The sequence below is a fragment of the Mandrillus leucophaeus genome, unplaced genomic scaffold, assembly GCF_000951045.1.
Source record: "Mandrillus leucophaeus isolate KB7577 unplaced genomic scaffold, Mleu.le_1.0 Scaffold682, whole genome shotgun sequence".
In the NCBI taxonomy this organism is placed as follows: domain Eukaryota; kingdom Metazoa; phylum Chordata; class Mammalia; order Primates; family Cercopithecidae; genus Mandrillus; species Mandrillus leucophaeus.
Window position 1 is genome coordinate 1765250 of NW_012107386.1, and position 26447 is coordinate 1791696.

Genomic DNA, 26447 nt, shown 5'->3' on the forward strand with positions numbered 1-26447 from the left:
AGGTAGTCAAGGAAAATGAGGACTGCCTGGCCTTGGACTTCATCTTGATGTGGAAAAACTGTCCAAGAGGGGAAACTGAAGCCTCTGTTCAGCCTCCTTACTTCAGAGGGAATGTACTTGATTCAGATGCAGCTATTAGTTTGAAGATACCTGATATTTGTAGAAAGTGACTGGATTCAAAATAGTAGCGGGGATTAAAAAGAGTTGGATTAAAAAGGGTGAGGTTGGCCAGGCACAGTGGCTTACGTCTGTAATCCCGGCACTTCGAGAGGCCGAGTTGGGTGGATCACCTAAGGTCGGGAGTTCGAGACCAGCCTGGCCAACATGGCAAAACCCTGTCTCTACTAGAAATACAGAAATTAGCTGGACATGGTGGCGGACGCCTGTAATCCCAGCTATTTGGGTGACTGAGGCAGGAGAATCACTGGAACCCGGGAGGTGGAGGTTACAGTGAGCTGAGAACATGACATTGTACTCCAGCCTGGGCGACAAGAGCAAAACTCCGACTCAAAAAAACAAAAACAAACAAACAAACAAAAAGAGTGAGGTTACAGAAATCTTATTTTGCAATACATATTGATAGCATCAACAACAACAGAATACAGTGGAAGGATCAGACACAGCTGCTTTTGGGGAAGTACTAAATACCTACTGCCTCCTTCCTGCATTTGAATAGCTTTTGCCCTGCACGATATCACCATTTTGCGACTCTCTTTTCCTAAACCCTTTTCCTTTATGAAGTTTTGAGATGTTCATGGGCAAATTACCCATCAAGGTATTGTGCTTATAGGCTAATATGGACTTACTGAGGGACCTTGGCCATGGAAAATGGGTCTGGCTGGTTCTGCAGAAGTCTTCTGATTAGAGTGGGCCTGGGGGCTACACTGAAGTGTGAATTTAGGCCTCCCTTTCTGTAATTTTACCTCCAAATCCTTTACCGTATCCCTCTCATGTCATGATGCCACATTTCTTTTGACCTGAACTCTAAGTGCTCAAAATCTAACACCCACCCATGCTGTTCCCCATTCCGATCTTCCACCTGTTTCCCTACTCCATGCCCTGTGAATGAAACAGATGGCTTTCCCGACCTCTAATCAAAGCCCTACCCATATTGATTTGTTCCTTCTAGTCCTTAGTATGTGCTACCTCTTCTCCTTTTCTGTGCCGAAGTGTGACTAGCCAATAATTATTTCCTCTATCAGTGGTATTTTACTAGGCAATTATTGGAAATAGAATGCTGTCACCCAGTAGTGATAAATCTAACATTTCCCGTAGAAGATATAGGTGGATTAGTTACGCCCTGGGGGAATATGGATTAGTTCCTGTGTCCTTCAAATTACACTCACCAAGCCTGAGCCATGTTTTACTGCTGAAACAGCGCAGCAGAGAGAAGTGGCTCAGGGTGGCCCTCTTGTGGTGGACAAGCATTCCCGGAACTCTTCTGGTCACTAAAGAAAAGGTAGCCCTCGAGCAGTCCTTTTTATTGTTTTGATTTTATTCTCATCATTTTCCGTATCCTCCAAGTCAAGAATCTGTAAATAATACAATGAGATGCTAAAAGCAAATTTGAAAAATGTGAGCAAGCTCTGTTTCTAGTTTTAAAATAGCCCACATTTCTCAAATATGTTACTGTTTGGTTCAGAATTTGGACCACGACTTGAAAAGAACAGATCATTCAAACGTGTGTCTTTTGAATATTTCTGTCATCTGGAAATGCCTGTGTATAAGCCCCATGATGGATGTGCTTGGCTAAAAAACCTGTTGACGTGTCATCAGCCTTCAGAATAGAAGAGAGAGCCAGTATCCCATGATTCTAAGGATAAACATCCCCCACTGGAAAAATAGTACATTAGCTGGCAAGTAATAATCCAAACATGTAACTTCTGTGGATAGTAAATATTCTGTGTGTTATCCTCATAATTTTATATCCCAAAACAGTAGGAGGATCAAAATTATATTTATTAACACACAGTTGAAATTGCCATTCTAGAACTCAAATAACACAGGAACAAATTTGACAGAATCAGCTGTGGAACTTTATCAAAAGTCTGAAGCCAGGACCTCACCACTGGATGGTCTGAGTCAGAAGTCTGGGGAGAGTTCCAGCATGGCTATTTTTCTTTTTCATTCTCTGTGTGATTATAGTGTGCAGCTAGGGCTGAGTGAGAGTAACACTAAACCGTGATCTCCTTGGTGGAATGCTGTGGGTACTCCTAGGAGGGACTCTCCAAATTTGTGAATTTATACCAGTGTAGTGGGCTACTCAGAATGTAAACAGTCATGCTACATGTCACATTTCAGGGAATCTTCAGAGCTGACCAGACCTGTTGAAGGTAAGGACTTCTTACTCTTCTTTGAGCCCTCTTGGTCTAACCAGGCATAGAATTGGTATTCACAAATATTTGTTACATGGAATGTTAATTGAAGTACCCAAGACCTTAGGAATTGAAGATAATTTGAGATTCAAGAGTTCTGCTAACCAACCGAGATCTCATGATCTTGAAGTAATTTCACAATTGCAAGAGGAAGACATTATTCAAGAAGAAAGAATTTCTTAAAATACATTCCTTATAGTAGCCTTTGAACTTTAACATGCACAAGAATGAGTTTAGGCTGGGCATAGTGTTTTGGGCCTATAATCTCAGCACTTTGGGAGGCCAAGGAGGGAGGATCATTTGAGCTCAGAAGTTCAAGACCAGCCTGGGCAACATAACAAGACCTTATCTCAAAAAAAAAAAAAAAAAAAATCAAAAAATTAGCTGGGCATGGTGGCAAGTGCCTGTGGTCCCCTATTCAGGAGTCTGAAGCTGGAAGATTGCTTGAGCCCCAGAAGTTGAGGTTGTAGTGAGCCATGATCACACCACTGCACTCCAGCCTGGGTAACAGAACAAGACCATCTCAAGAACAAAACTAAAACAAACAAAAAATAACAAGTTTAGTTTTTTAAATCTTTTCTATCTTCTTTCCGATGAAAATAGAAACGCAGTACCCCTTTTATTGTTAAATATGTTTAAAGGGTAAAAGAATAAGCAATGGAAAAATGATGTAAGCAAGAAATCAGAAGCTCTCCAGTCTCATAACAACCAGGTTGTCATAGCATAAAGAGAACAAATGAGTAACTGCTTTGTAATACTTCAGGATCATTCTGCAAATGAAACTATAGATTAAATATGTACTGGCATGCTTAAGGCCATGTTGCTGTGTTTATCTTCAGATCTTTTTAACTGCTAAGATAAAATCCATTTGCCTTTTTATTTTGACCCAGTGTTTACAATTAGCTAAGGACATAAGCCTCTTTAGACGGTAATAAATACTCAGCTGACTGGGCACAGTGGCTCACGCCTGTAATCCCAGCACTTTGGGACACTGAGGCGGGCGGATCATGAGGTCAGGAGTTCAAGACCAGATTGGCCAATATGGTGACACCCTGTCTCTGCTAAAAATACAAAAATTAGCTGGGTATGGTGGCGTGCTCCTGTAGTTCCAGCTACTCAGGAGGCTGAGGCAGAAGGATCACTTGAACCTGGGAGGCGGAGGTTGCAGTGAGCCGAGATCACGTCACTGCACTCCAGCCTGGACGACAGAGCAAGACTGTCTATTTATTTTAACGACAAAAATAAATAAATAAATACTCAGCTGTATGATTCTTAGGTCATACTTGGAAGACAGAGTATCATCTCTCTCATTTGGACATAGAAGAAAACTGAATTTAAAATTTGCCAAAGCCAGAAGTCAACTTCTCAGTCTCCTCTCATATCCAGCATTCTTATTTCAATTTTCTTCTCTTGCACTTCTTGGAATTTTGAACTTCAAGGCACTCCACCAGGAATGAGGAGACCGGGATTCTATTCTTGGAATGGCCAGTAAGTGGCTTTGTGACCTTGAGCAGATGAGTTACCCTCAGGGCCTCTTCCCTCAACTGTAAAATGAGAAGGTTAGCTAGATGATTTCAGAAGTTCTTTCTGACTGTAAAATTCTGTAAGTCTGGAAACACCTGCTAGTGACATTTATGCACGCATTATTTCTCTTTTACGCTTTTCAAAATGTTTTTGCTTGTGCCTTAATATTATTATTAATATAGATCTTTTCCAATCCTTTTTAGAATTTTCTTTTTTGTTTCTTGACAGCAGGCGGTGTTTCTACATTTATTTTCCATTAAGTGTTATTATGTACATTTCTTTACATATCTGTTTTACGTTGAAATAAGATTAGTATGTCATCAGGTATGAATAATGTAATTCTTTCTAAAACATAGGACAATCATTTGTGAATTTCATATTTGAAGATTTAAATGTTCAAATGGTTTAGAGATAAACCGCTTTACAAAACAAATTGCATTTTTTTTTTCCATAAGGTTTTCAGTCATTCTGACACCTGCTTGAAAACCTCAGGCAGTTCAAGACGTCTGAATATAACTGTTAGGGTTGAGTATACGAGCATCAGCCTTTTAAATCTGTTCATTTTATGTACATAATTGTGGGAACTTTTCTTTTAAAAGTTTTCTTAAAAATCAAAAAGTTTTCAAGGGAAAATCTCAAAAGCTGTGCTGAACATTTCTTGACTTTGCACTGTATCAGCTAATTGACTTACTTTCTGTCTTTGGGGTGTGAAATATGGCATGGAAATTATATATTATACATAAATAACATATAATATAAATTTTACATATATATATAAAATTCAACAGAAAAGGTTGGTAAATACTAGAAAAAGTGGTAAACTTGGAGTAAACTTTTTATCAAAGACTTTCACTAGTATTTGATTCTGTGTACAATTTAAGATGAGCTTTACCGTGACAAGAAGCAGATGAAGCACTTGAATCTGTTATACATTGAAATTATAAGATTAGTATGTCATCAGGTATGAATGATGTAATTCTTTCTAAAACATAAGGCAATTATTTGTGATTGCCCTGGGACAATCACACCGGGACATCCATGAAAAAAGAGATTGAAATGGGTACTACTGAGTGACACTTAGGAGGTATAGTCCAACGTAACATCTCTTGTAACTTAGACTCATACTATCTGAATTTTCAATAGGATTTAGAAAATAGTCTTAATTTGATTTACAAGTGTGATACATAGAAGTTAAGACGTTTGGAGTAGAAGAAAAGGTAAAGGAAACAATGTTTTTTGTTTTGTTTTTCTGAGACAGAGTCTTGCTCTGTCAACCAGGCTGGAGTGCAGTGAGGCCATCTCCGCTCACTACAACCTCCGCCTCCCAGGTTTGAGCAATTCTGCCTTAGCCTCACTAGTAGCTAGGATTACAGGCCTGCGCCACCATGCCTGGCTAATTTTTTTATTTTTAGTAGACACAGGGTTTCACCATGTTGGCCAGGCTTGTCTCGAACTTCTGACCTTGAGTGATCCACCTGCCTCTGCCTCCAGAAGTGCTAGGATTACAGGCGTGAGCAACCACGCCCGACCGGAAACAATGTTAAGATAATTCTGTATTGATGTTTTTGTGCAACTCCCTCCTCCCTCTCCCTCTCTCAAAGAATCTTCTTCCTAGCCTCATAAGTATGGAAGTAGACATGAACTACCCTTTATTGTGTGCTTGGCGCTATATATATTCCCACATATTCTTATGGCCTCTTAAAGTAAATATAATTATCTCTTTAAGGAAGAATCAGGGTCTACAAGATCACACAGATAAGTGGTGGCAGTAGAACTGAAACCTAGATCTCTATGACAAAATTCCATGGTTTGCAATAAAAAAACAAAAAAACAAAAAAACAAAAAAAAAAACGTTTCAAACCCTTTTCCTCCACATGGGTGTGTTTCTATGAATTTTTGCAGGTTGCTTTACCACTATGAGCCTTGGGTTTTATCAGTAAGATCAGATTATCAGTATCTACAGACAGAATTGCTATGAGGGTGAACTCAGATAAAGGTCTGTTCAAAGTACTTAGCACAGAACCTTGTAGAGAGTTGCCCCTCAGTGAATAATTACTATTATTACTGTAACTATCACTGTTGTTGTTGTTGTTTTTGCTATTGAGATTATGATGTCAGGCTTTCCAGACACAGAGTAGGGTTTCATTTGATTGTCCTACATGTATTAAAGTCCTACTATGAGCAGGTTACTATTATTAAACTTTAGCTCCTCATGAAATGTTTATCTGGAAGCAGGTGAAAATAATATCAGTAAATATGTATTACTTTAAAGACCACACCAGGGATGCTCTTCAGACCTGAAGATAAGACCTTATTGTTTAAACTTGTATATTTGCTAAGTTAGGCACAAAATTGCTCTAGAGACTTTTTTGGCTAAATTAAACCAAATGCCATCAGGTAGGTGTGTGTACAAAGCCACAATAAACCTGGAAATGTCGCTGGGGAGGCAAGATCTCCTAGCATTTCAGAACAGGCTGATTTGATCATGATTTAGAGAACTTTTCCATACGTTTAGGCTGCTTTCTTTTCCTATGGCTGCGGCACACTTCAGTGGAAAATAAGCCCATAAGTATCTCATATTTGGGGTGTGTGTGTGTGTGTGTGTGTGTGTGTGTGTGTGTTTTGTCCTCCCACAGTAAGAAATCTCATCCTTTCCCATGGGCTCTGATTTTCTCTACTGTAAAGACATCGCTACTATTGTAGATAAAAGCAACACACTGTCAGAATCACAGAGAGCTAAGAGGTTGGACTTTATGTCCCATTTCTATTTTATTTGAAGATAGAAGTTTGGTAACTTTCACAGATCTTTTGAGAGTATGTAGTATTTATAATTATGCTACACATGTTGTTCTGCCACATCCAGATGCAAACTTCTAAAAGCGCAGCAGAGTACATCCTACCACCAGCTGAGAAGGAGAAAGAAGTATGGAAGGAGCGAGATAATTCTTGCCTATAAAAAAAATGAGTTTACTTTCCTAATAAAATAAATCTAAAATTGGCCATTGTCATCGTATGATGTTAACAACCAGCTCTTTTGGCAAGTTTGAAAATACTGGGCTCCATTATAAAAGCTAAAAATGTCCTGGACCTGGAGTTGTTTACCCAGAGCAGGAGCTGCTCTAAAGTTACAGAGCTCTGGTTGGAAGAGGTGGCTTGAAGGCCGCCTCCAAGTAACTGACGTCACTGTAGTCTCAGCTGCTGCTGTGACACTAAGCTGAGCAGCTTTTTGACTTGTAAAAGTGGTGAAGGTTTCAAAGGGACTTGTCAGTACTGTTCTGTGGAATGGTTGGACTTATTTTGCATCCCCTTTTCTTGTAAAGAATTGAGATTCACCGAGTTGAGACTTTTCTCTTTAAGACAGCTAGCCATCCACTTCCTTCCATTGCTAGATTGACCAGTGGTCGAGCATCCATAGGATTTCTCCCCAGTGTGAAAGGTATGTTTCTTTCCGGCAAGTTTACAAGCAAGTGACTAATTAGGGCAGGCTACAGAGGGGCTGCTGGTGAGATGTTTTGAACTATGGAAACTGTTTAAGTGGAGTGTAATTTCAACATCTGTCTCTGCTGTTGTCTGTGTCTGGGCTTAAAAACAGTGGGCGGGGTGCCTAACAGATTGTACTGACTCCTAGGAAAAAGGCTGTTCAGCTGCTCAGGGTAGATTTCCCAACTCTGGACTGACAGTACCATCCGCTCTTTGAGACTGTTTTTCCAACACTGCTTCTCAGTTGTTTGAAAAGCACTTTGCCCATCATTGATTTTCACTAAGTATATTTATTCAAATGTGATTTTTTTATTCACATAAAGACTTTTAACATTTGCAAATTAAAGTTCACAATCCTTGAGATTGTTGGTATTTGAAAATTGTGGTGAAAAACATATTTTAGTTTTATCTAAGGTGGTGGTGGACTCTCTGTAGAGTTAGTGTTTCTGTAATTTGAGCTGAAGTCTATGCCATTCATAATTGAATAATCTACAGTTAGGAGGGAAACTTACCACTATGTCTTTTGTTCACGATGGTTAGTTTTAGACATTGTTTACTCAAACCAAATGTTTGCTTTAAAGGTTGCATTTTATAAGTTAAGTAAAATCAGTGTGCATACAGCTTGGATGTTTTCTAATCTGAGTAAATAACTGTAAAGAAAACAAGAAAGAAGATTATTAAATGAGACTGTAAAGTTGATTCATTCGGAATTGTGGTAGTGTCTCTTTGACCTTGTTGGAGCATGAGGAATGTGCTAAAACGGCAATAAACAGCAATGAAAAAAATTTCCCTTTTACCCTGTAACAAAGTCAAATCACGGTGGTCTTCGGAAAGATTCAATTGCAAGTGAACAATAGAGAGGAATGAGATTTATTAATTCATTGAAATAATTCAAGTGATTATAATAGCCTGGAGAAAGGGATAGAGAATTTAGGAGGTAAATGGTACATTACTCTGATAGGTTATAAGCATGGGAATTCCTAGTCCATCAAAGTTGATCAGAAGCAAAGCATCTTCAGGCCAAATGAGTCTTCTAGGGGAATTGTGAGATTAGCAGTACCTACTGTGTGTGGCATTTCTACTGGAATATGTAACCTCTTATAAATGAAAAATCTTTAATTATATGAAAAGTGATATGTTTAGCAAAAGGAAATAAGGAGAGCAAGAAACAAGTACTCTAAACAATAATCTAAAAAGAGAGAAGTAGAAATGGAGCAGCTGCCCCTAAGGAACGCTGTTTGGTTTGTTTGGCTGCAATCCAGTTTTCAGTGGGCAAGGTGGAGGTTGAAAGGGTAGTGACCAAGGTCTCCTAAGAATGGAGCACCCCTCGGAGAAAGAATTGCTGCCATGACCAGACGGAGGCTAATCTGGGGGATGAAAATTTCTTGTGAGACTTGTATGTTACTCTTAAACTTTGCTTACTGGTAGGGCCGGAAGGCTAGCAAAACTATTTGCCTCCCATCACCATACTTATGCAACCCACTCACAACTCTTTATAATTCTGGCTTTCAGCCCTGGAAAGGGGAAGTAAGTTAAAAGGGATTATGCAATGCTGGTTTAGAGTTGGGGTGTGTGACTAAGTACTGCAGCTCACTCTGTCCTCTTACATTTGCTCTAATAAATTTTTATTCTGAAATGGAATTCTAGAAGGAACAACATAAACTGGAGAGCCGAAGAGATATGGGGTAGGGGACACAGACAGCAGAAATCCTTCCTTCTCTCCCACATAGATGCCAGTATCTGTGGGAGAAAATGAATGACAACTAGGAACAAAAAGAACTTTTATTTTTGCCCCAGCAGAGAGCACTTAAATTGAGTTTTTGAATCTGCTGAACCACTTTACCCCATAACTTCTCATTACGAAACATTCTGTCTCTACAAAGTTGCCCCTTCAGTTTGATTTTTTTTTTGTAATATTTAAGTCAGATTTATAACAAAAGCAGTTTTACATAAGATTTGTTCACATTTTTACTAACAATAAAACTTTTTCTTTAAATACTTGACATGTATCTTTAAAATACTTGAAAAAAAGGCAAAAGAAGATCATGGAGAATATGAGAGTTCACACAATTATACTTGCTTCTATCTCGTTTTTAAATAAAGATCAAAATAATCAGGTTTTTTTTTTTTTCCAGAGAACAACAGGGAGAGGGATAGATGAAGAAAAGAGAGGAGAAAGGGAAGGAGGGAGGAAAGACAAGAAGAGGAAGGGAGGGAACAAGGGACAGAAGGAAGAAAACAAGAAGCAAGTATTTATCAGGCATTTGCTATGATCCAGAGCAGGGTTTAGGCACATCTTTTAAGCATTTTTCCCTTTTGCTCACTTAATCTCCAAAATAATTTTATGCCCCTCCCCCTTTATATTTAGAGGTGGAAGCAATATGTTTGGCTACGTTAACATCTAACATTATATTTATGACAAGACTGAGATGCTAAGGAGGCCAAATCCTTCCACAAAAAATTGGCACAGATATTGCTCTATAGAAATGTTCTTGTAAAGACTTGTTTCTGATCCATAACTATTACATATTTTGGCACTAGCAAGTGCTCTGGGCCTGGAAAGGAAAAGCTCCATACATTGGCCCTTCTCCATATTAAGCGATCAGTTTGGCTCTTTGCAGATAGGTGCAGGATTCATTCTGCTTCAGGACTGTTACCTGGGTTTACATATGGTCTTGTTATCAAGAGCAAGACTGATTTAGGGTATTCCTGAATGATCTTCTGGTAGGTTAAAAAGAGAAAGGCCTGGCATCTTTCAACAGTAGTGTGGAAACGATTCGAGAAGAGTTAGGAATAGAAGGAAAAATTGGAACCATTTGCTACATAATTGTAGAAAAGACTTTATGGTGATTTCGGAACATTTTCAGTGTTTAAAGACAGTTGGGATAAAACATGGATTTATCATAGCTCCTCTTTTCCAGGTAGCTTGAAATTAGTCTGCATCCTTTTTTAGCTTCTTTGGTTAAATCTGCAGTTATGTCTTATTATCTCAGTCCACACCATTCTTCCTAAGAAATTACAGTGGCAAATACTTTCTAGTCAGCAAGGTAGTTTCACCACACAGTTAATTACATATAGTTTTAAAGCAGTCTGCTAGTTTCAAGACAAGTGAGACATGATAGCACCTTTAATAGCTAGATCTAAAATTATGTATTTTTTCTTGACTGAATTAATCATAATAGTACTATTGCCAAAGACATAGGAAAAAATTATCAAAGTATCTTTAGTAAATAGTTTGAGAGTAGAGTAACAATATAGATCCTTAAATTATTAGGGTGTTTTGAAGGCAGAACCCTGCATGTATAGCTAACATTTTTTATTCTTATTCTATTCTAATTCATTGATTGTGACTCAAAAAATCTATGTTCAAAACTGTTTACCACTCAGATATGTATGTTCACAACAGTCTGACAAAAATAAAATTAGTCTTCGATATTTATCTTACTTTTAGGATATGAAATATGCAGTTATCTTCTGTGAATACAAAATTGGCGCTTGCTGCTTGGGTATGTGGGCTTAATTTGGTAATGCCAGCACCCACAAAGCTATTGATTGTTGGGATCTTTGTCCATAATTAGCATTAGCTGCCACCAGTAACTTATAGCATTTTGATAATGGCCTAGTGACTGAAGAGTTAGACATCTTATAGGCACAATTATCTTAAACAGAGATTCAAACATTTTAAACATGTTTTTCTACCTCCTAAAAAGGCACATGACTTATTTAATACAAAAGTATTTTTAATTGAAGTCAAAGTGAAATTTTGTAAAGCAAAAAATAGAAAACTTTCTTAAATTTCTCAAACTACTCTGCATTCAGTATGCCATTTAATCTTTTTAACAGTTCTATGACTATCCCCATTTTAATGCAAGAAACTAAATCTCAGAAATTTTAGACTTATACCAGAGTTACATAGCTGGTATTTTAAATTGTGACTTCAAACCTTAAATACACATCCCTGAAGGCTAGAAAATTAATTATTTCAGTCACTACTTAATGTAATAGAGGATTCCCTGAAAACCGAGCAAAATGTTTTCTTCAATTCTCTGTATTCGATATCCTAAGCAGTTTATAGTATATAGTCTATTCAAAGGAAAAGAGAGCATGGATACATTTTAACATATATTTCACAGGATAGTTTTGGTGCTTCTAGATTTTCCTTGATGAAGTGACATAATGAATATATTTTTTATAATTTAGATTAGTTTCTGGATGATACATCAGCCCCAAGTTGACTACCAACTTTGGGGTCTTAATAAGTAACACAGTAATGACATTTGGCACAGGCTTGATCTCTGAACATAGAATTAAGACTGCAACCCAGCTCTGTTTCAGGAATTTAAGTCATAAGAGTATGGTTGCATCAGAACAGAAAGAATAATTTTATTGCAGCAGAATCTGTCACAGTCTTTAGAAGTGACCATACATTTGAATTATATACTTCCACTCTTAGATATTCATGAAAAAGTCTACTTTTAGAGTAAGTGGTTAAAGGGATGATTATATCTCACATGTGCATTTAATCATCTTGTCCACTATAATTTTGCTGTCTGGTCTCAGAAAGGGAAAAAAACTTTGGACAATACTTTTTACTTTATTGACTGTGTTAGTTTCTTCTTAAGTAGACTGTTGTCATCTCTTTTCTTTTGAGTCCAATTTTCCTATAGTTTGTTTATGTGAATGGCTCGACAAAATGATAAATATATTTCCAGAAAGCACATGGATTTGGAACTCTCTCTTGTTATGTTTATATTAGGCTTTATTTTAAAGGCAAGTGAGACTGCTTCAAATAAAACAACTTCAAGCTTCCAAGAAACGGTTAAGAGGAGGCAGAGAAGAGCAGAAACACTTCTTCACCGACACTTACACTGTTGCCATGGACCTACATAAGCAGTGGGAGAACACAGAGACTAACTGGCATAAGGAAAAGATGGAATTACTGGACCAATTTGACAATGAAAGAAAGGAATGGGAAAGTCAATGGAAGATTATGCAGAAGAAAATAGAAGAGGTACACTTTAATTTGTTGTGGATGTACTGTAATGTTTAAGTGCAGGATGAAAATTCTGTTGACTGTTTTGTATTGGAAACTCTTTTGTTTTCCTTATTCCACCTAAGAGGTGCATTTCTCAGTGATATTTACTAGAACAAAAATAGCATTATCTTATCCAGTGGCATTGTAAGGATTATTTTATATCACTGCATGAAAATTAAGCATTTGAAATGTCACTCTAAAATGTTTCAACTTATTATTTTCTGATGAGAGAGCTTTTTTTATCAAAAGTGAGGTATGTATTTTGTATGAGTTTTCAAATACCAGGGCCAGGACTAAAATGCAAGAAAGATATACTTGGTGGGACATAGATTAGTAAAATTATAATTGGGCCTTAGAACATAGATCTTTCCTAAGAAGATTTATGAGTAATGTCTATTAAAGGAAATTACATGTTAGATAGCTCAGTATAATCAAAAGGAGTATCATATATCAAACAGAAAATGGCAGTAGACCTGAGATGTATTCTATTAAGGCGTGCACATTTAGTGGCATATTTATTGGAAAAGAGGTTATGAAAAATAACATGACTCTGACACAGTCATTTTGTTTCCGTTAACCCTCCCTCAGTCCTTTGACCCTTAAATATTTCCTTCAAGCATTTGCATTGATGTATATTCAAGCTTTTGCACCAACAGGAAATAATTTATGCTTATCTTGCTTTCTTTTGGTAGCATACATAGTATTGACTTTATATGGTTTTATGCGCATTACCAAAGTTGTTACTTTAAGACTTCTTGACCTTTTTTGCAGGCAAAGTAAGTGCTTTATGTGTTTATAGTTCTGTCATGTTTCTTATTAACAGCCGTGTAATTGACTGTGAATAAAATATGAATTGGCACAGTAGGAAGAAAGCTGAAGAAAAGTAACTATTAAGCCCTTCCTCTAAAATAGAGCTGAGAAGGCAGGCATGTAGTATATGATTAGGGATTATAGGAGAATATATACTTCTTGTCCCTCTATAGTTTGGAAAATGTGTCCTACTTGCTCCTTTAACCCCTCTACCCATACTCAGATTGGATCAACAAAGAGATTCCCTGGTCAAATCAGAATTCAAAACTCAAGTTCAGTCAGAAACTGACCCGTAGTCCTAGGTCATTGCCTCCCAAATGTTTGGGAAGTTCAGTTGGTAACAGTCTCAGACAATTCTAGCATCCAAGCAAAATAACTAAGGGATGCAGGATTAGTCTACCAATTTTTAAAGCCATGTAGTTAAAAGAAACTGCTGTCTGATTAAATATTATTACTGTCCAATAATGATTCTGACAATTCTATAGAGTTCATCTAAGGTAAATATTAGCCTTATCAATTAGCAGGCACGAAATATGTTTTAAACATCAAATTATACCTCATAGAGATAACATCTCTTTCTGTATCAGGGAGACAGAAAAGCTGTCATTTTTTTTTTATCTTGGAGAGTAGCTATACTGCTGTTTATGTTTTGCTGCCTGTGCTATACAGCTCCATAGCTGGGAATTTGTTTAGATAATGTGCTTACCCCTAATGCCTACAGATGATGCTTTTCAATAAAGACTTGAATACCAGCACTGTGCTACCCTTACTAATATATATGCCAAACATGTATAAAAGGTACCTTCTTACAGGCTTCAAAGCTGGGGTAGAAAGATCAAGGAAAACAAGAGGAAAGTTTCTTCACATGTCACAGAGAATCAAGATAATTTTTTAAACTAAAATTAAGAAATCAACACTAGGAAAAATAATCTCATGCCGCAAGCATAAAAGACTGTATTTGTTTAACATTTATCACAAAGTTCTATATATTAAATCAGATGTAAATTATTAAGTCATGTACTAGAGATTTGTAGATTCCCAGGTATGCACATATATCTTCAGTGATTTTAATATCTAATGAGAGGATATAGTATTGGCTATTAAAATGCTCATAGTTCACTGTTCAGCCACTATCCACAGTCATTGCATTTGCTATGGCAAAACCAAGATGTTCATACTTGGATCATGTGAAATTTGAAATAATCCAGATAGAAATTCTGGATAGAACTTATAGACATCTGGGATTTTTTTTTTTTTTTTTCCCACACTGTAGTCTCCTGCCTGTATCTGTTGGTAGAATAATCAGGTAACTATTGACAAGGGCTGAGTACCAAGTAACTTAGATTACTTTTGTACAAAATAGTTTTCCATCAGTAACATTGTTATTTGGTTATTCATACCTCACATAAGTCCGCAAGAAAATTTAAGATGGCATAAAATTAGGTATAATATAAAATATGCAAAAACAAAAATAGAAAGATGAGTTGAAGACAGGAGGAAGGATTGTATATGAAATGTACCAGTGAGTCTTTCTAGTAACTAACAAAAATTATCAGGTACATATACTTTCAAATTCAAATGATAAGGCAAACTTATTTCCCAGGAATAGCACATTTTCCCCTGGTTTTGCAACTAAAGCAATTTTGTTTTCACTCATGACTTCTCAAAAACAGGACAGTTTCACCAACAACATCCTTAAATTTAACATGTCACTTTTTAGCCCGGGCGCGGTGGCTCAAGCCTGTAATCCCAGCACTTTGGGAGGCCGAGACGGGCAGATCACAAGGTCAGGAGATCGAGACCATCCTGGCTAACACGGTGAAACCCCGTCTCTACTAAAAAATACAAAAAACTAGCCAGGCGAGGTGGCGGGCGCCTGTAGTCCCAGCTACTGGGGAGGCTGAGGCAGGAGAATGGCGTCAACCCGGGAGGCGGAGCTTGGAGTGAGCTGAGATCCGGCCATTGCACTCCAGCCTGGGCGACAGAGTGAGACTCCGTCTCAAAAAAAAAAAAAAAAGTACTTTTTAGGGTGGCTTCTTATAACCCTCAAGGTCAGCTCAAACCATAATGCCCACAGAAGTTCAGTACAAATAATTTGGCAGGGACCAAACAATCGATTCATGGCTGCAGTTTGATGCTATCCTGATTTCATACAATAAATACTAATAAATTTATAAGCATAAGAAAAATAAATGCACCGTATATATTTCAGGCATCAACTCTAGTGCTTCTCTCAACTGAGTTACTGGTATTTATTAAGCAGCAATAAATCTGTTATATTACTTGAATAATACATGTAGTGTAGATATTGATTGTGGCTGTTAAATATAGAGTCATTTGCTTTGATAGTCATCTGACAGTCTTTTGAAGTTTGACAAGCTTTTACATGACTCAAGCCTAAAGAGAAAGCCATTTCTTTCCTCTGTTCAGAAGTGAACTGAATGAGTGTGTGCAGGTTTAACTAAGATCTCATAAAGAAGTCATCTGGGTTCTACTTTAATACAGACTAATAGATGATCAAAGCCTTGCAGTTCTATTATATCTCGTAGGGTTTTGTCATATTTGTTTTAATCTGGATGAGAAACTTTTTAAAAATGTGTATCACCTTGACATTTTTTTAAAATCTCAGTAATGTCTAACCCTCACCAATGTAATTGACCAACCAAAGGAAACATCTTTTGACTGACAAGTGACTATTTAAGGAACAGAGTAAGTTGACTTACTATATGAGATTGTCAAGCATTTAGACAATTAAATGTTAGTGTACAAGTGGGACCAGACGTTTGGAAACTATGGCTTGAATGTTAAATTCTTGCTTTTCTCTGAAAGCAATTATATAGTATGGCCAGTAATTGATTCAGGTCATTCTAATTTTATGACAGTGTTTCTGTATTTATATACAGATACAGATTTATTTCATTTTTTGAATGATTGATTGCTAGTCAGAAAGAATTAGCATCCATGTGTTGCCCTAATAAAAGTAGCCTTTATGTTTCATCAAACTTGTTCCAGCTAATCCATATTTTAGAGGCACTATTTAGAGGCCGAAGCATTAATACCTAGGAAGTATATTTTAATATGGCAAAGAGAACTCAAAGTGGTTTGCTTAGTATCAAGAATATTAACAAAGTGAATTAAGGGAAAAGAAGTTTTAATTTTGTTTTCTTTTTCTTACAGCTTTGCCAGGAAGTAAAGCTTCGGAGGGAAATCAATATGAATGAACGTGCTAAGATCATTGATCTTTACCATGAGAAGACCATTCCAGACAAAATGATAGACTCTTCCCCAAATTACCCCGATTTAGGACAATGGGAATTTATAAGGACAAATCACAAAGATGGTCTGAGAAAAGAAAAGAAAACAGAGCAGAGCTTAGTCAGTGGAGGAAATCAAATGTGTAAGGAACAAAAAGCAACAAAAAAATCAGAAGTAGGGTTTTTGGATCCTCTGGCTACAGACAACCAAAAGGAATGTGAGGCCTGGCCTGTCCTGAGGACTTCTGAGGAAGAGAGTAAGAGCTGTTCTGGCGCCCTCAATACAGTAAGTAAGATGTGATTGGCCTAGAACTGTTTCTAAAGAAATATTTACATTTCAAAGTGCTAACGGGCTGTTGCTTATATGTGTAAAGGCTCTTGAAGAACTTGCGAAGGTTAGTGAAGAATTATGCAGCTTTCAAGAGGAAATTCGAAAGCGGTCTAACCATAGAAGGTAGGCTGGTACATATTATTATTTTAGATGGGTAAATAAAAAGAATATTGTTTTTAGTTAATGAATCCAAACTGCCTCCTCCTTACATGTAAGAATTAATGAGTTATTAAAATGTATTATCTAGGGTGGGAGATAGAAACTTTAATTTCTTTTTTTTTTTTTTTTTTTGCTTCTTTTTGAGATGGAATCTTGCTCTGTCTCCCAGGCTGGAGAGCAGTGGTGTGATCTCAGCTCACTGCAGCCTCTGCCTCCCAGGTTCAAGCGATTCCCCTACCTCAGCCTCCCACGTAGCTGGGACTACAGGCACACACCACCATGCCTAGCTAGTTTTTTTGTATTTTTAATAGAGACGGGATTTCACCATGTTGGCCAGCATGGTCTCGAACTCCTGACCTCAAATAATCCCTTGCCTCAGCCTCCCAAAGTGCTGGGATTATAGGCGTGAGCCACCACACCAGGCCAGAAACTGTAATTGTCTATTTCTCTGTTCACTAATTCTTAAAGCAAATCTTCCAATTCCCTTTGTAATCTATTAGTAATACTTTACTGTTTTTGGTGTTTAATTAAGGAAGACCCTCTATAAAAAAATCAGTAAGTAACCTCTAAAGTAGTTCTTTCTCATTCTGAGCATTTGAGCAATGAGAGTGTGCAACTGGACTAATTCAGTTAAACGTATCATTGAACGATGTCAGATTTAACAGTGTGGCATTTTGCTTATATAATCATGTTCTACTAAAATATTTAATGCTTAAGAGTACTTTATTTTACTTCAATTAGTATTTATATAATGGAGGCCTACATACTTTTCAGAACAACATATTATAAATATGTACACATGTACACATGCCACAAAAAAATGCTGTTTCCATTTGGAAACAATATATACTTACAACAGTAAGTTTTAGCCAAATTAACAATACATTGGAATTCTCTACAAGTTAAGTAAAGATGGATTATTCTAGGATCAACATTTATCTGTCCTCATGGGGCAGTATGCTTCATTTAGAAAGCTACACAAATGCATTCCCTTATTTTTCATTAGTTGTTAGGAAGCTCAGAAAGAATTTTTGTGCTGACTTGCAGTAGATTTTTTTAGCCAGTCTTGTTTTAAACATAACTTTGTCCTCTATTTGCCCATTTAGTTTTGTTTCTATTCTCTGTTAATAGGTATTTATCCACATTTTATTGTAAGCTATACCATAATCTTTTATAATTTGAAGAGGTATAAATATGATTTATATTTATCAGTGTGATTAAGTTTGAATTGTGATATTTATCTTATTTAATATAACCCAGAAAAGACTTAACAATTTTCTTTTACAAATCACACCTAATATAAAGTTCTTATTGTCACCCCATGGACTTTAGAACAAGGTTCAAGATATTTGTAATTCAGAGACATTACAATTTGGCATGACCTAATGTTTCTCTCTCATTTTTCATTATCCTCCCCACTCTGCTTTATAATTCATCCATATCAAAGTACTCATTTTCCTTCGAATAGCCATAGTATTTACTCCTTTTGCCTTTTACTTTAATCCTATATGCTTTTTACTCAAGTCATCCAAAAAAATTTTACTTTTTTTTCAAGCCCAAATGACACTTTCCATTTGGAATTACTCATGCCTCATTGCACTTTTATTCAGATTTCTATCTGACTACTTAAAATGTTATTTCACATTCAAGGAGAAGAACTTGAGCTCACATTACATAATGAATAAGAATTCAGCAGGCAGAGAGGAGGTAAGGGAATGGCAAGATAAAAGCTACAGAAAGGGAAATGCCAGTAGCAGAAACCCAGGAGGCTACATAGTTCAATCTCAGGATAGGTGAAGTCTCAGGTAATAGTGAAAATGAGAGAGGAGTTTGGAAAGAGTTTGAGTCAGAGTATGTAGGGCATTGAATATAACACTGAAAGGTAGACTTCATTCTACCATAAAAGGACTTGAAGTTTTTAACTGGGAGATTTATATAAAAATGATGTATGAGGGAGTTGTGAATCCTTTTATTATAGCAGAAACTCATTGCTTTAGCCATGGTTGCTGTAGAGAGCTTATTCTAAATAAAGTTATAACTAATACACCATGTTTTATTGTTGTTTAGGATGAAGTCAGATTCTTTTCTCCAGGAAATGCCAAATGTAACTGATATACCTCATGGGGACCCCATGATCAACAATGACCCATGCATTCTTCCAAGTAGTTTAGAAAAAGAAAAACAGAAAAATAGGAAGAATCTGAGCTGTACCAGTATGCTCCAGAGCAATTCTGCAAAAAAATGTGGAATTGATACAATCGATTTGAAAAGAAATGAAACTCCACCAGTTCCTCCTCCAAGAAGCACCTCTCGAAATATTCCCAACTCAGATTCTGAACAAGCCTATGAAAGGTGGAAGGAAAGGTTAGACCACAACAGCTGGGTGCCCCATGAGGGTCAAAGTGAAAGGAATTACAACCCTCACTTCCCTTTGAGACAACATGAGATGTCTATTTTGTATCCAAATGAAGGGAAAACTTTGAAAGATGGTATCATCATTTCCTCTTTGGTACCAGAAGTCAAAATAGATAGCAAGCCTCCAAGTAATGAGGATGTTGGACTTAGCATGTGGTCATATGACATTGGGATAGGTGCAAAAAGGAGCCCCTCTACTTCATGGTTTCAGAAAACCTGCTCTACCCCCAGTAATCCAAAATATGAAATGGTGATCCCAGATCACCCTGCTAAATCTCATCCCGATCTTCATGTAAGTAATGACTGTAACTCCTCAGTGGCAGACAGCAGTAGCCCACTTAGAAACTTCAGCTGTGGCTTTGAAAGGACTACAAGGAACAAGAAGCTGGCAGCAAAGACTGATGAATTTAACAGAACTGTATTTAGAACAGATAGAAATTGTCAGGCAATACAGCAAAATCAAAGCTGCTCAAAATTATCGGAGGATCTCAAGCCCTGTGATACTTCATCTGCTCACACAGGTAGCATATCACAAAGTAATGATGTGTCTGGTATTTGGAAAACCAATGCCCACATGCCTGTGCCCATGGAAAATGTGCCTGATAATCCCACCAAGAAATCCACAACAGGCCTAGTAAGACAAATGCAGGGACACCTAAGTCCTCGCAGTTATCGGAATATGCTCCACGAGCATGACTGGAGACCGAGTAATTTGTCTGGCCGTCCAAGGTCAGCTGATCCCAGGTCAAATTATGGTGTTGTGGAAAAGCTGCTGAAAACCTATGAGACAGCAACAGAGTCTGCACTGCAAAATTCTACGTGCTTCCGGGATAACTGGACCAAATGTAATTCTGATGTCAGTGGTGGTGCCACATTAAGTCAGCATTTAGAAATGCTCCAAATGGAACAAGAGTTTCAGCAAAAGGCAGCTGTGTGGGGGGGACAGGAAGTGAAGCAAGGAATACATCGGAAAAAGATAACAGAGGTGAGAAAGCAAATAACATAATTTGGTAGCATTCATATTAGCAATGGCTCTGAATTCTGTTCATATGTGCCATTCATATAAACAGAATGGGGGCACAAGTTTTGGACTCTTCTTAGCCTCTTGACCCTGTTTGTAAATAAATATAACTCAACATGAACCTTGAAGGTGTAGTTTTTAAGACTGAGAATAGTACATTGTAACTTTTGAAAAATTCTGAAATGTGATAACATAAATACAGTAAGTGGATTTAGGAAACTGAAGAAGATCAAATGTTTGTTCTTGAAAAAATATTCAGAATGGACATTTCTTGATTTGTAGAATTTCATTCTTTTAAAGGTTCTTCTTAAGTGTGTGGAAAATATTTTAAAAATCATTTTCACTTTTCAGTTATTAACTATGATTGGTTCAGTCATTCTCAGCATTTGACTCATGTTCTTTCTCATAGGATTAGTCACATTAATATGAATATGAGAAATACACATCATTTAACAGTGCCTAATAGAGTCCTCTTATCTGTGGAACTAAAAGATAGTATATATAAATAAGGTTATTCTTATTTCTATGTATTCTTAGCATAGAAATTGACCAAAAAAACCCCACTCAAATGGACATTTTAAGTAAACTGTTATCTTTTTTGTTCCTGTCTATTTATGAGAGTTTAATATTCATCAGTTATAGGAGAAAAAGAAGTCGAAGAAATTGGTATTTACAAAGAAGAGTTATACAACACTCTCTTTTACTCATATAATGTTTAAGAACCTAACAAAAAGTTACGAGGTGACATATTGTTATTATTAATCAATACTTCAACACTCCTAGTTTCATAGAATGCAGTGGGTATGCAGCATGGTTTTAAACTATTGTGCAAGTTGCTTCCTTCTGGTGTAAAAAATTACTATGTGGATTTCAAATTCTGCAAAAATATCAGTTTTCATCCCTCTTATGAGAAATCTTGCCTGTCTTTATAAGGTGCAAAAAATATTCTGCTTTTGTATTTCTCTGCTTTTTAGTTGAGCCCATCAATGCCTGCAAGGTCCTGTAGCTAAAGATGGGAAATACATATATCTGTACGATAACCAAACAAAATTCTCATTAACTAACAAGAAATAATACTAAATGATTTCCCTTTTTGCATTCGTTGGGAGTTTGGCAGGGAGGTCCTCTACTCGAGATCCTTAGGAGCAGCTTTTGTTTTTGTTTTTTGTTCTTCCCCCTGTAGGAACAAATCTAAAAAATAGGTCTCCAAAAAGAAAAAGAAACTGCAGGTTACTGTCAGACCATGGCTAAAATGGTAAAAATAGGAGGCCATCCTCACTGCCTAGCTCATATGAAAGAGCACAGGCTTTGTGGGGTCTAAGAAGGGTCAATAAGAACCAAGTGTATAAAGTGTGTCATGGAAGCTTTGTACTTTCGTTTTAATTTTAAGGACCAAGGAAGGCTTTTTTTTCCATTAAAATAAAAGGAAAGAAGGAAGGAAATAAAAGAAAAAGAAGAAAAGTGAAGGAAAAGGTTCTCTCCCATCAGAACATGCCCAAGAGATAGGAATTTTGTATTAGTAATTAGAATGAAGATGTATTTAAAAGCATTTTAATGATAATTTTAAGGTTTTGATAGTGCCAGTGGAAAAAAGCATCAGATTAATCATTTGGTTTGTGTGCCTTTTGCTTATCACCTCTAAAAGTGTCAATCACTTGACATGAATGGTTTCTTCTATAAATTATCTTTTTATTTTTAAGTAACACTCTAACCTCCTCATCGCCCACTAAGAAACATCTGTATTTCCATGATATTCAAGTTACTTAACTTGAAATTTTAAATCCTGAGCTCTTCATTAGTTCTACAAAGAGATTAACTGTATTAAAATTTGTCAGTGTGAGGAAAGGGACAAGATTATCAAATGGCATATTCCGTATTAAAATTGAATTGCTTTAAAACATTCAAAACCACAAATATTAGAGAAGTACCTTCTTTAGTTTTCAATACTTTTTCTTTCTTGTAAATTTACTAACAGACTAATTTTATAGTTGAGCTTATCATATATGAAGCCTATTGTTGGTAGCCAGAGAGTGAGGAATGTTTTCACTTGCGTCCTAGGAATCCATGTCAGTGAACGCCTCACATGGAAAAGGATTTTCCCGACCTGCTAGACCAGCAAATCGTCGTCTCCCCTCCAGATGGGCATCCAGATCTCCATCTGCACCCCCTGCGTTGCGAAGATCTACCCACAACTATACCATTTCTCTGCGATCCGAAGCATCAATGGCTTAAGTCTTTGGCCTGGACTGCTATATTGCAGAAGTTCTAGTCCACTTGTCAAACAGAGCATTCTGAGCGTTTACAGGCAGACCTGTTCTCTTCCGACAAGCAATTTAAATCTTAACTTTCCATCAGTCTTCAGTGTTTTTAATCTAAGGAATAATTATCTTCCTGTATTTTGATTTCTTAGGTCAGAATTTTTTAATACCATCCTCATTAATTTTCCAATATGATATAAGTTGAAACAATGTACAATATTGTATATTCTTTCTTGCAAGTGGCAGAAAGTAAGGTTATGTGCATGGCCATGTGTTTGTAGGTGCATGTGTTGAAATAGGAAGTATCCTAGTATGTATTTAGATAGGAAAAACTTATGTGCTAGTGTTGACTTTGAAATTATAACATGTATACCTATATATTCTTTGTGTTTATTTAAAAGTTTTGAAAATATACAGTACTGTTTATATTTTGTATACCTTTTAATAGGTATCCACTTAAGGCATTTGCAGTACAAATATTAATTAACCACTTCCTTGGCCCCCAGCTACATTGAAAAAGAAGAATTATGCACACATCTAACATTGGTAGATCATGGCACACATAAAACCATATAAGGATAAAATAATACCATTGATATCCTTGTTTATTCTTTTTAAATAAAAATGTCACAAGTTTAATAGATCAGCCTTGTAAAGCAAGCATAAAATGTTCATAAAGTTTTATATATTATTTGGTAGTCTAGTATGGCTTTAACTGAATATTTGATCCTCAGAGACAGTATCATGAGACTGCATTATAAATGACATGACTAAATAATGAATTTATTTTGTCAGCCTCAGTGACAAACATGTCCTAAATGGGATGCAAAAAGAAACTGAATTATGTTGAATTTTAGTTTTTCTTAAAGTTGTGGTAAGCTTTTAGTTTAGCTGCTTTAACATGGAGTCATACATACTTAGAGGTAAGTCATTTATTATTTTCTTCTTTTTTCTAAACTTTTCCTTAAAATTAATAGATAACAAACTAATAATTTACTTTTTTACTAACAAGGAAGATCAGGAATAATATTTCATTGAGAGCTGAATTATACTTCTCATAATTTGCTACAAAAAAAGGCTTAAACTAAACCTTGACATCCACAGTAGCATCAGGAATAGAAATGTATATTTTGGCTACAGTTTGCATACAGCGAACATATAAAATCTATATTGAAAACTGACAGAAATATGAACGTTGAGGGGCTTGGAATTCTAAATGGAAGATTTTAGAAGGAACTTTGCTCTCTACTGTCACTATGTAAAACCAATTATGTTATGTTATTAGATATTAATTCTGTTTAAGCTTTTCTTTTACTAAGAACTTCTTATGCCAAACGTATTCCAAGAGCCATCTCCTTATGATGTATTCGAACCATTTAGAGAAATTCACTTCGTTGTACCCCATGACCTGAGGTAAAGAAAATAATTTTCAAATTGCAGACTTCCTTGAAAGGCTCAAGACTGTAGCATGGTGATGTCTAGATTCATACTTTACTGTAAGGACAGTTTCAGAACTTAAATGGAATTAAAGATCTAGAGTGATTTGGATTGGATGATAACTAAGGTCTATAAATCTACTCTTTTAATTCTTATTTCCTTCAGGAAGATCCTTTTCCACAGAGTATCAAAGAAAAGTAAACTAGACACCAAGTAATATCACTCTTATAATATGCTTTCCAGCTAGAGGGGAGAAAACACCAGGAAAGTGGAACCCTGGGTCATAAAATGACGGACGTGTTAGGAAAATGCTGTTGTGTGACAGTGGAGAGCCTGCCCAAGGACTGTGCAACCTATCTGTTCCTCTCCACCACTGTTTTCTAAGTAGTCTGGTATGATCTGTGTTTCCTTAGGATATTGAGGATCTCTTTTAAAAAATGAAATTTCTGATCTCACCCCATAATTACTAAAGCAAAATTTCCAGGGGTAGGAATGGGGACTCCAGAGCCATTAATAAAATAAAACAAAACAAAGCAAAATATTGATGATCAGGCAGATTTGAAAACAGTGACATTGATTGATCTCTGAATGGATGGATGCCCTTGAATGATCACTTTTCTTCCTAGGACTTGCCTTTGTTGTCTGTAAATTAGAATGGCTATACTTTCAGGCTTCACAATTTTAAGCCACTTTTTTCTACTAACAGTTGAATGAACCAGTGGGACACATTTTAACATCTTTTTATGTTGACTAAAGTTATAGTTAGAGCTGAGAAAAAAAAAATAGCATCTAGTCCAACTCGTTGATTGTAAAACTGAATTAAGATCATTTGAATGTTCTGTTTTCTCTTTTTAAATATTTTATAATTTTTAAATAGAAAAACCTGTTGGGTAAATGGAAATAATCTTTGAAAATATTTTTTGATGTTTTGTGATTTTTAACTGGTAACTTTCTACTTTAGGTGGGCATTTTCTTCCCTAGAATATACCCTTTATTATGCTATCATTGCTAGATTTAAAGGGGCTTCTAAGCATTTCTGGAAATATTTGATTTAAAAACATATATTAATAGATGTTTTCCCTAGCAGACTTTTGGAGCAAAAATATTATTTTAGTTCAGCAGAGGATTACTGATATTATGGGCTGATCTCAGAAAGGAATAAGAATGAGGCAGAGAGGAGTACTTGAGTTTCTGTGTGTGTTTGTGTGTGTGTGCGAGTGTGTGTTTGTGTTTGTGTGTCACATAAGTTCTCCATATTGCCTTATGTCCCAAAGCCAAATATAAAAATATAAATGATGCTTTGTGTAATTCATTTTATCAAAAATTACCCATAACTTTCATTTGTTTTTATATCGACAATGAAGATGATAATATTTCATTTTGCAGATGTGGCCATAAAATATTATTTATTTCTACATAGGTGATTTTACCAGATTTAGTTATCTTGAGAAAACATCTGGACTTCAAAGAGTTTCTGCTTCCCTACAAAGATCTTTAAAATTATTTTTAGGCACATTTGTGATAAACAATTACTTGATATTGAAATCTCCTTCAGCCATTAGAAGCTATCAAATAAAGTAGGCGTAAAAACAACTGTCTGTGGCATTTGTATACGTCGAGAACATTTTTCTTTCCCTCCTTTTCTGCAGTGAACTCCAGTAAAGTTGAGCGTGTTATGAAATCTAAACTCAAGTATGTACACAGTTCACTCTAACCTCTTCCAAAATATCTCTAGATAGTAGAATTGAAGCCAAATCTGCCTGACTTCCCAGACAGATTCAGGGGCTGGGAAGAGCACTACATCAAGGACTCCAGGGTGGACGGCGCTCAAAGGTCAGACACGCAGTCTGTCCTCAAGGAGATCTCTTCCTAAAACAGCAGAGACCTGACTCTGCAGAGGCCAGGGTAGAAATAAAGAGTTTAGGGGAAAAAAAAAAAATGGCAAATGCAAGATCCAAGATCAAGAATCCCGGTCCTGGGGACCAGCATGTAGGAAAAGAGATACAGCCTGAGGTATGGAGGCAGGCCCATTGGAAATAGGAATTGAGAGGTCTTTACCAGCACATTACATCTTTACTAAAGTTGGAACCTAAAAAGACTACAATGGCAAATGAGGACCCTCTTGTAGGCAACTAGGAGAGTAATCACCACTAAGCTGAAATAAATGGAGGCTCCATGCAGCTTGAGCCCTCATCTGGGATATTTTCAGGAAAAAAAATTATAGGAAACCATCAGAGGCCTCACTGTGAGAGACTGGAAAAGATACAAAGATGATGAGGTGGGGACTGATCCTCTCTTTTCTCTCCACTTTCCATTTATTGTCATTTTCTTGTGACTCTATCCCCAGA

The 26447-nt window shown here is 36.5% G+C and overlaps 1 protein-coding gene across 2 annotated transcripts in view; it reads left to right on the plus strand.

Moving 5' to 3' along the window:
• KIAA0408 (KIAA0408 ortholog) overlaps window positions 1–25692 on the plus strand; it is a 34689-nt gene extending 8997 nt beyond the window's left edge. Inside the window, exons 1-6 of one of the 2 annotated variants that reach the window (XM_012002314.1) lie at window positions 7116–7335; window positions 12136–12390; window positions 16402–16764; window positions 16853–16932; window positions 19036–20368; window positions 22463–25692. In XM_012002314.1, the coding sequence (XP_011857704.1) occupies window positions 12256–12390; window positions 16402–16764; window positions 16853–16932; window positions 19036–20368; window positions 22463–22636 (2085 nt within the window). In that variant the 5' untranslated portion in view covers window positions 7116–7335; window positions 12136–12255 and the 3' untranslated portion in view covers window positions 22637–25692. Of the gene's footprint in view, window positions 1–7115; window positions 7336–12135; window positions 12391–16401; window positions 16765–16852; window positions 16933–19035; window positions 20369–22462 lie in introns of those variants that run through there. The other variant, XM_012002313.1, reaches the window with a different exon arrangement.
• Window positions 25693–26447: the final 755 nt, after the last annotated feature.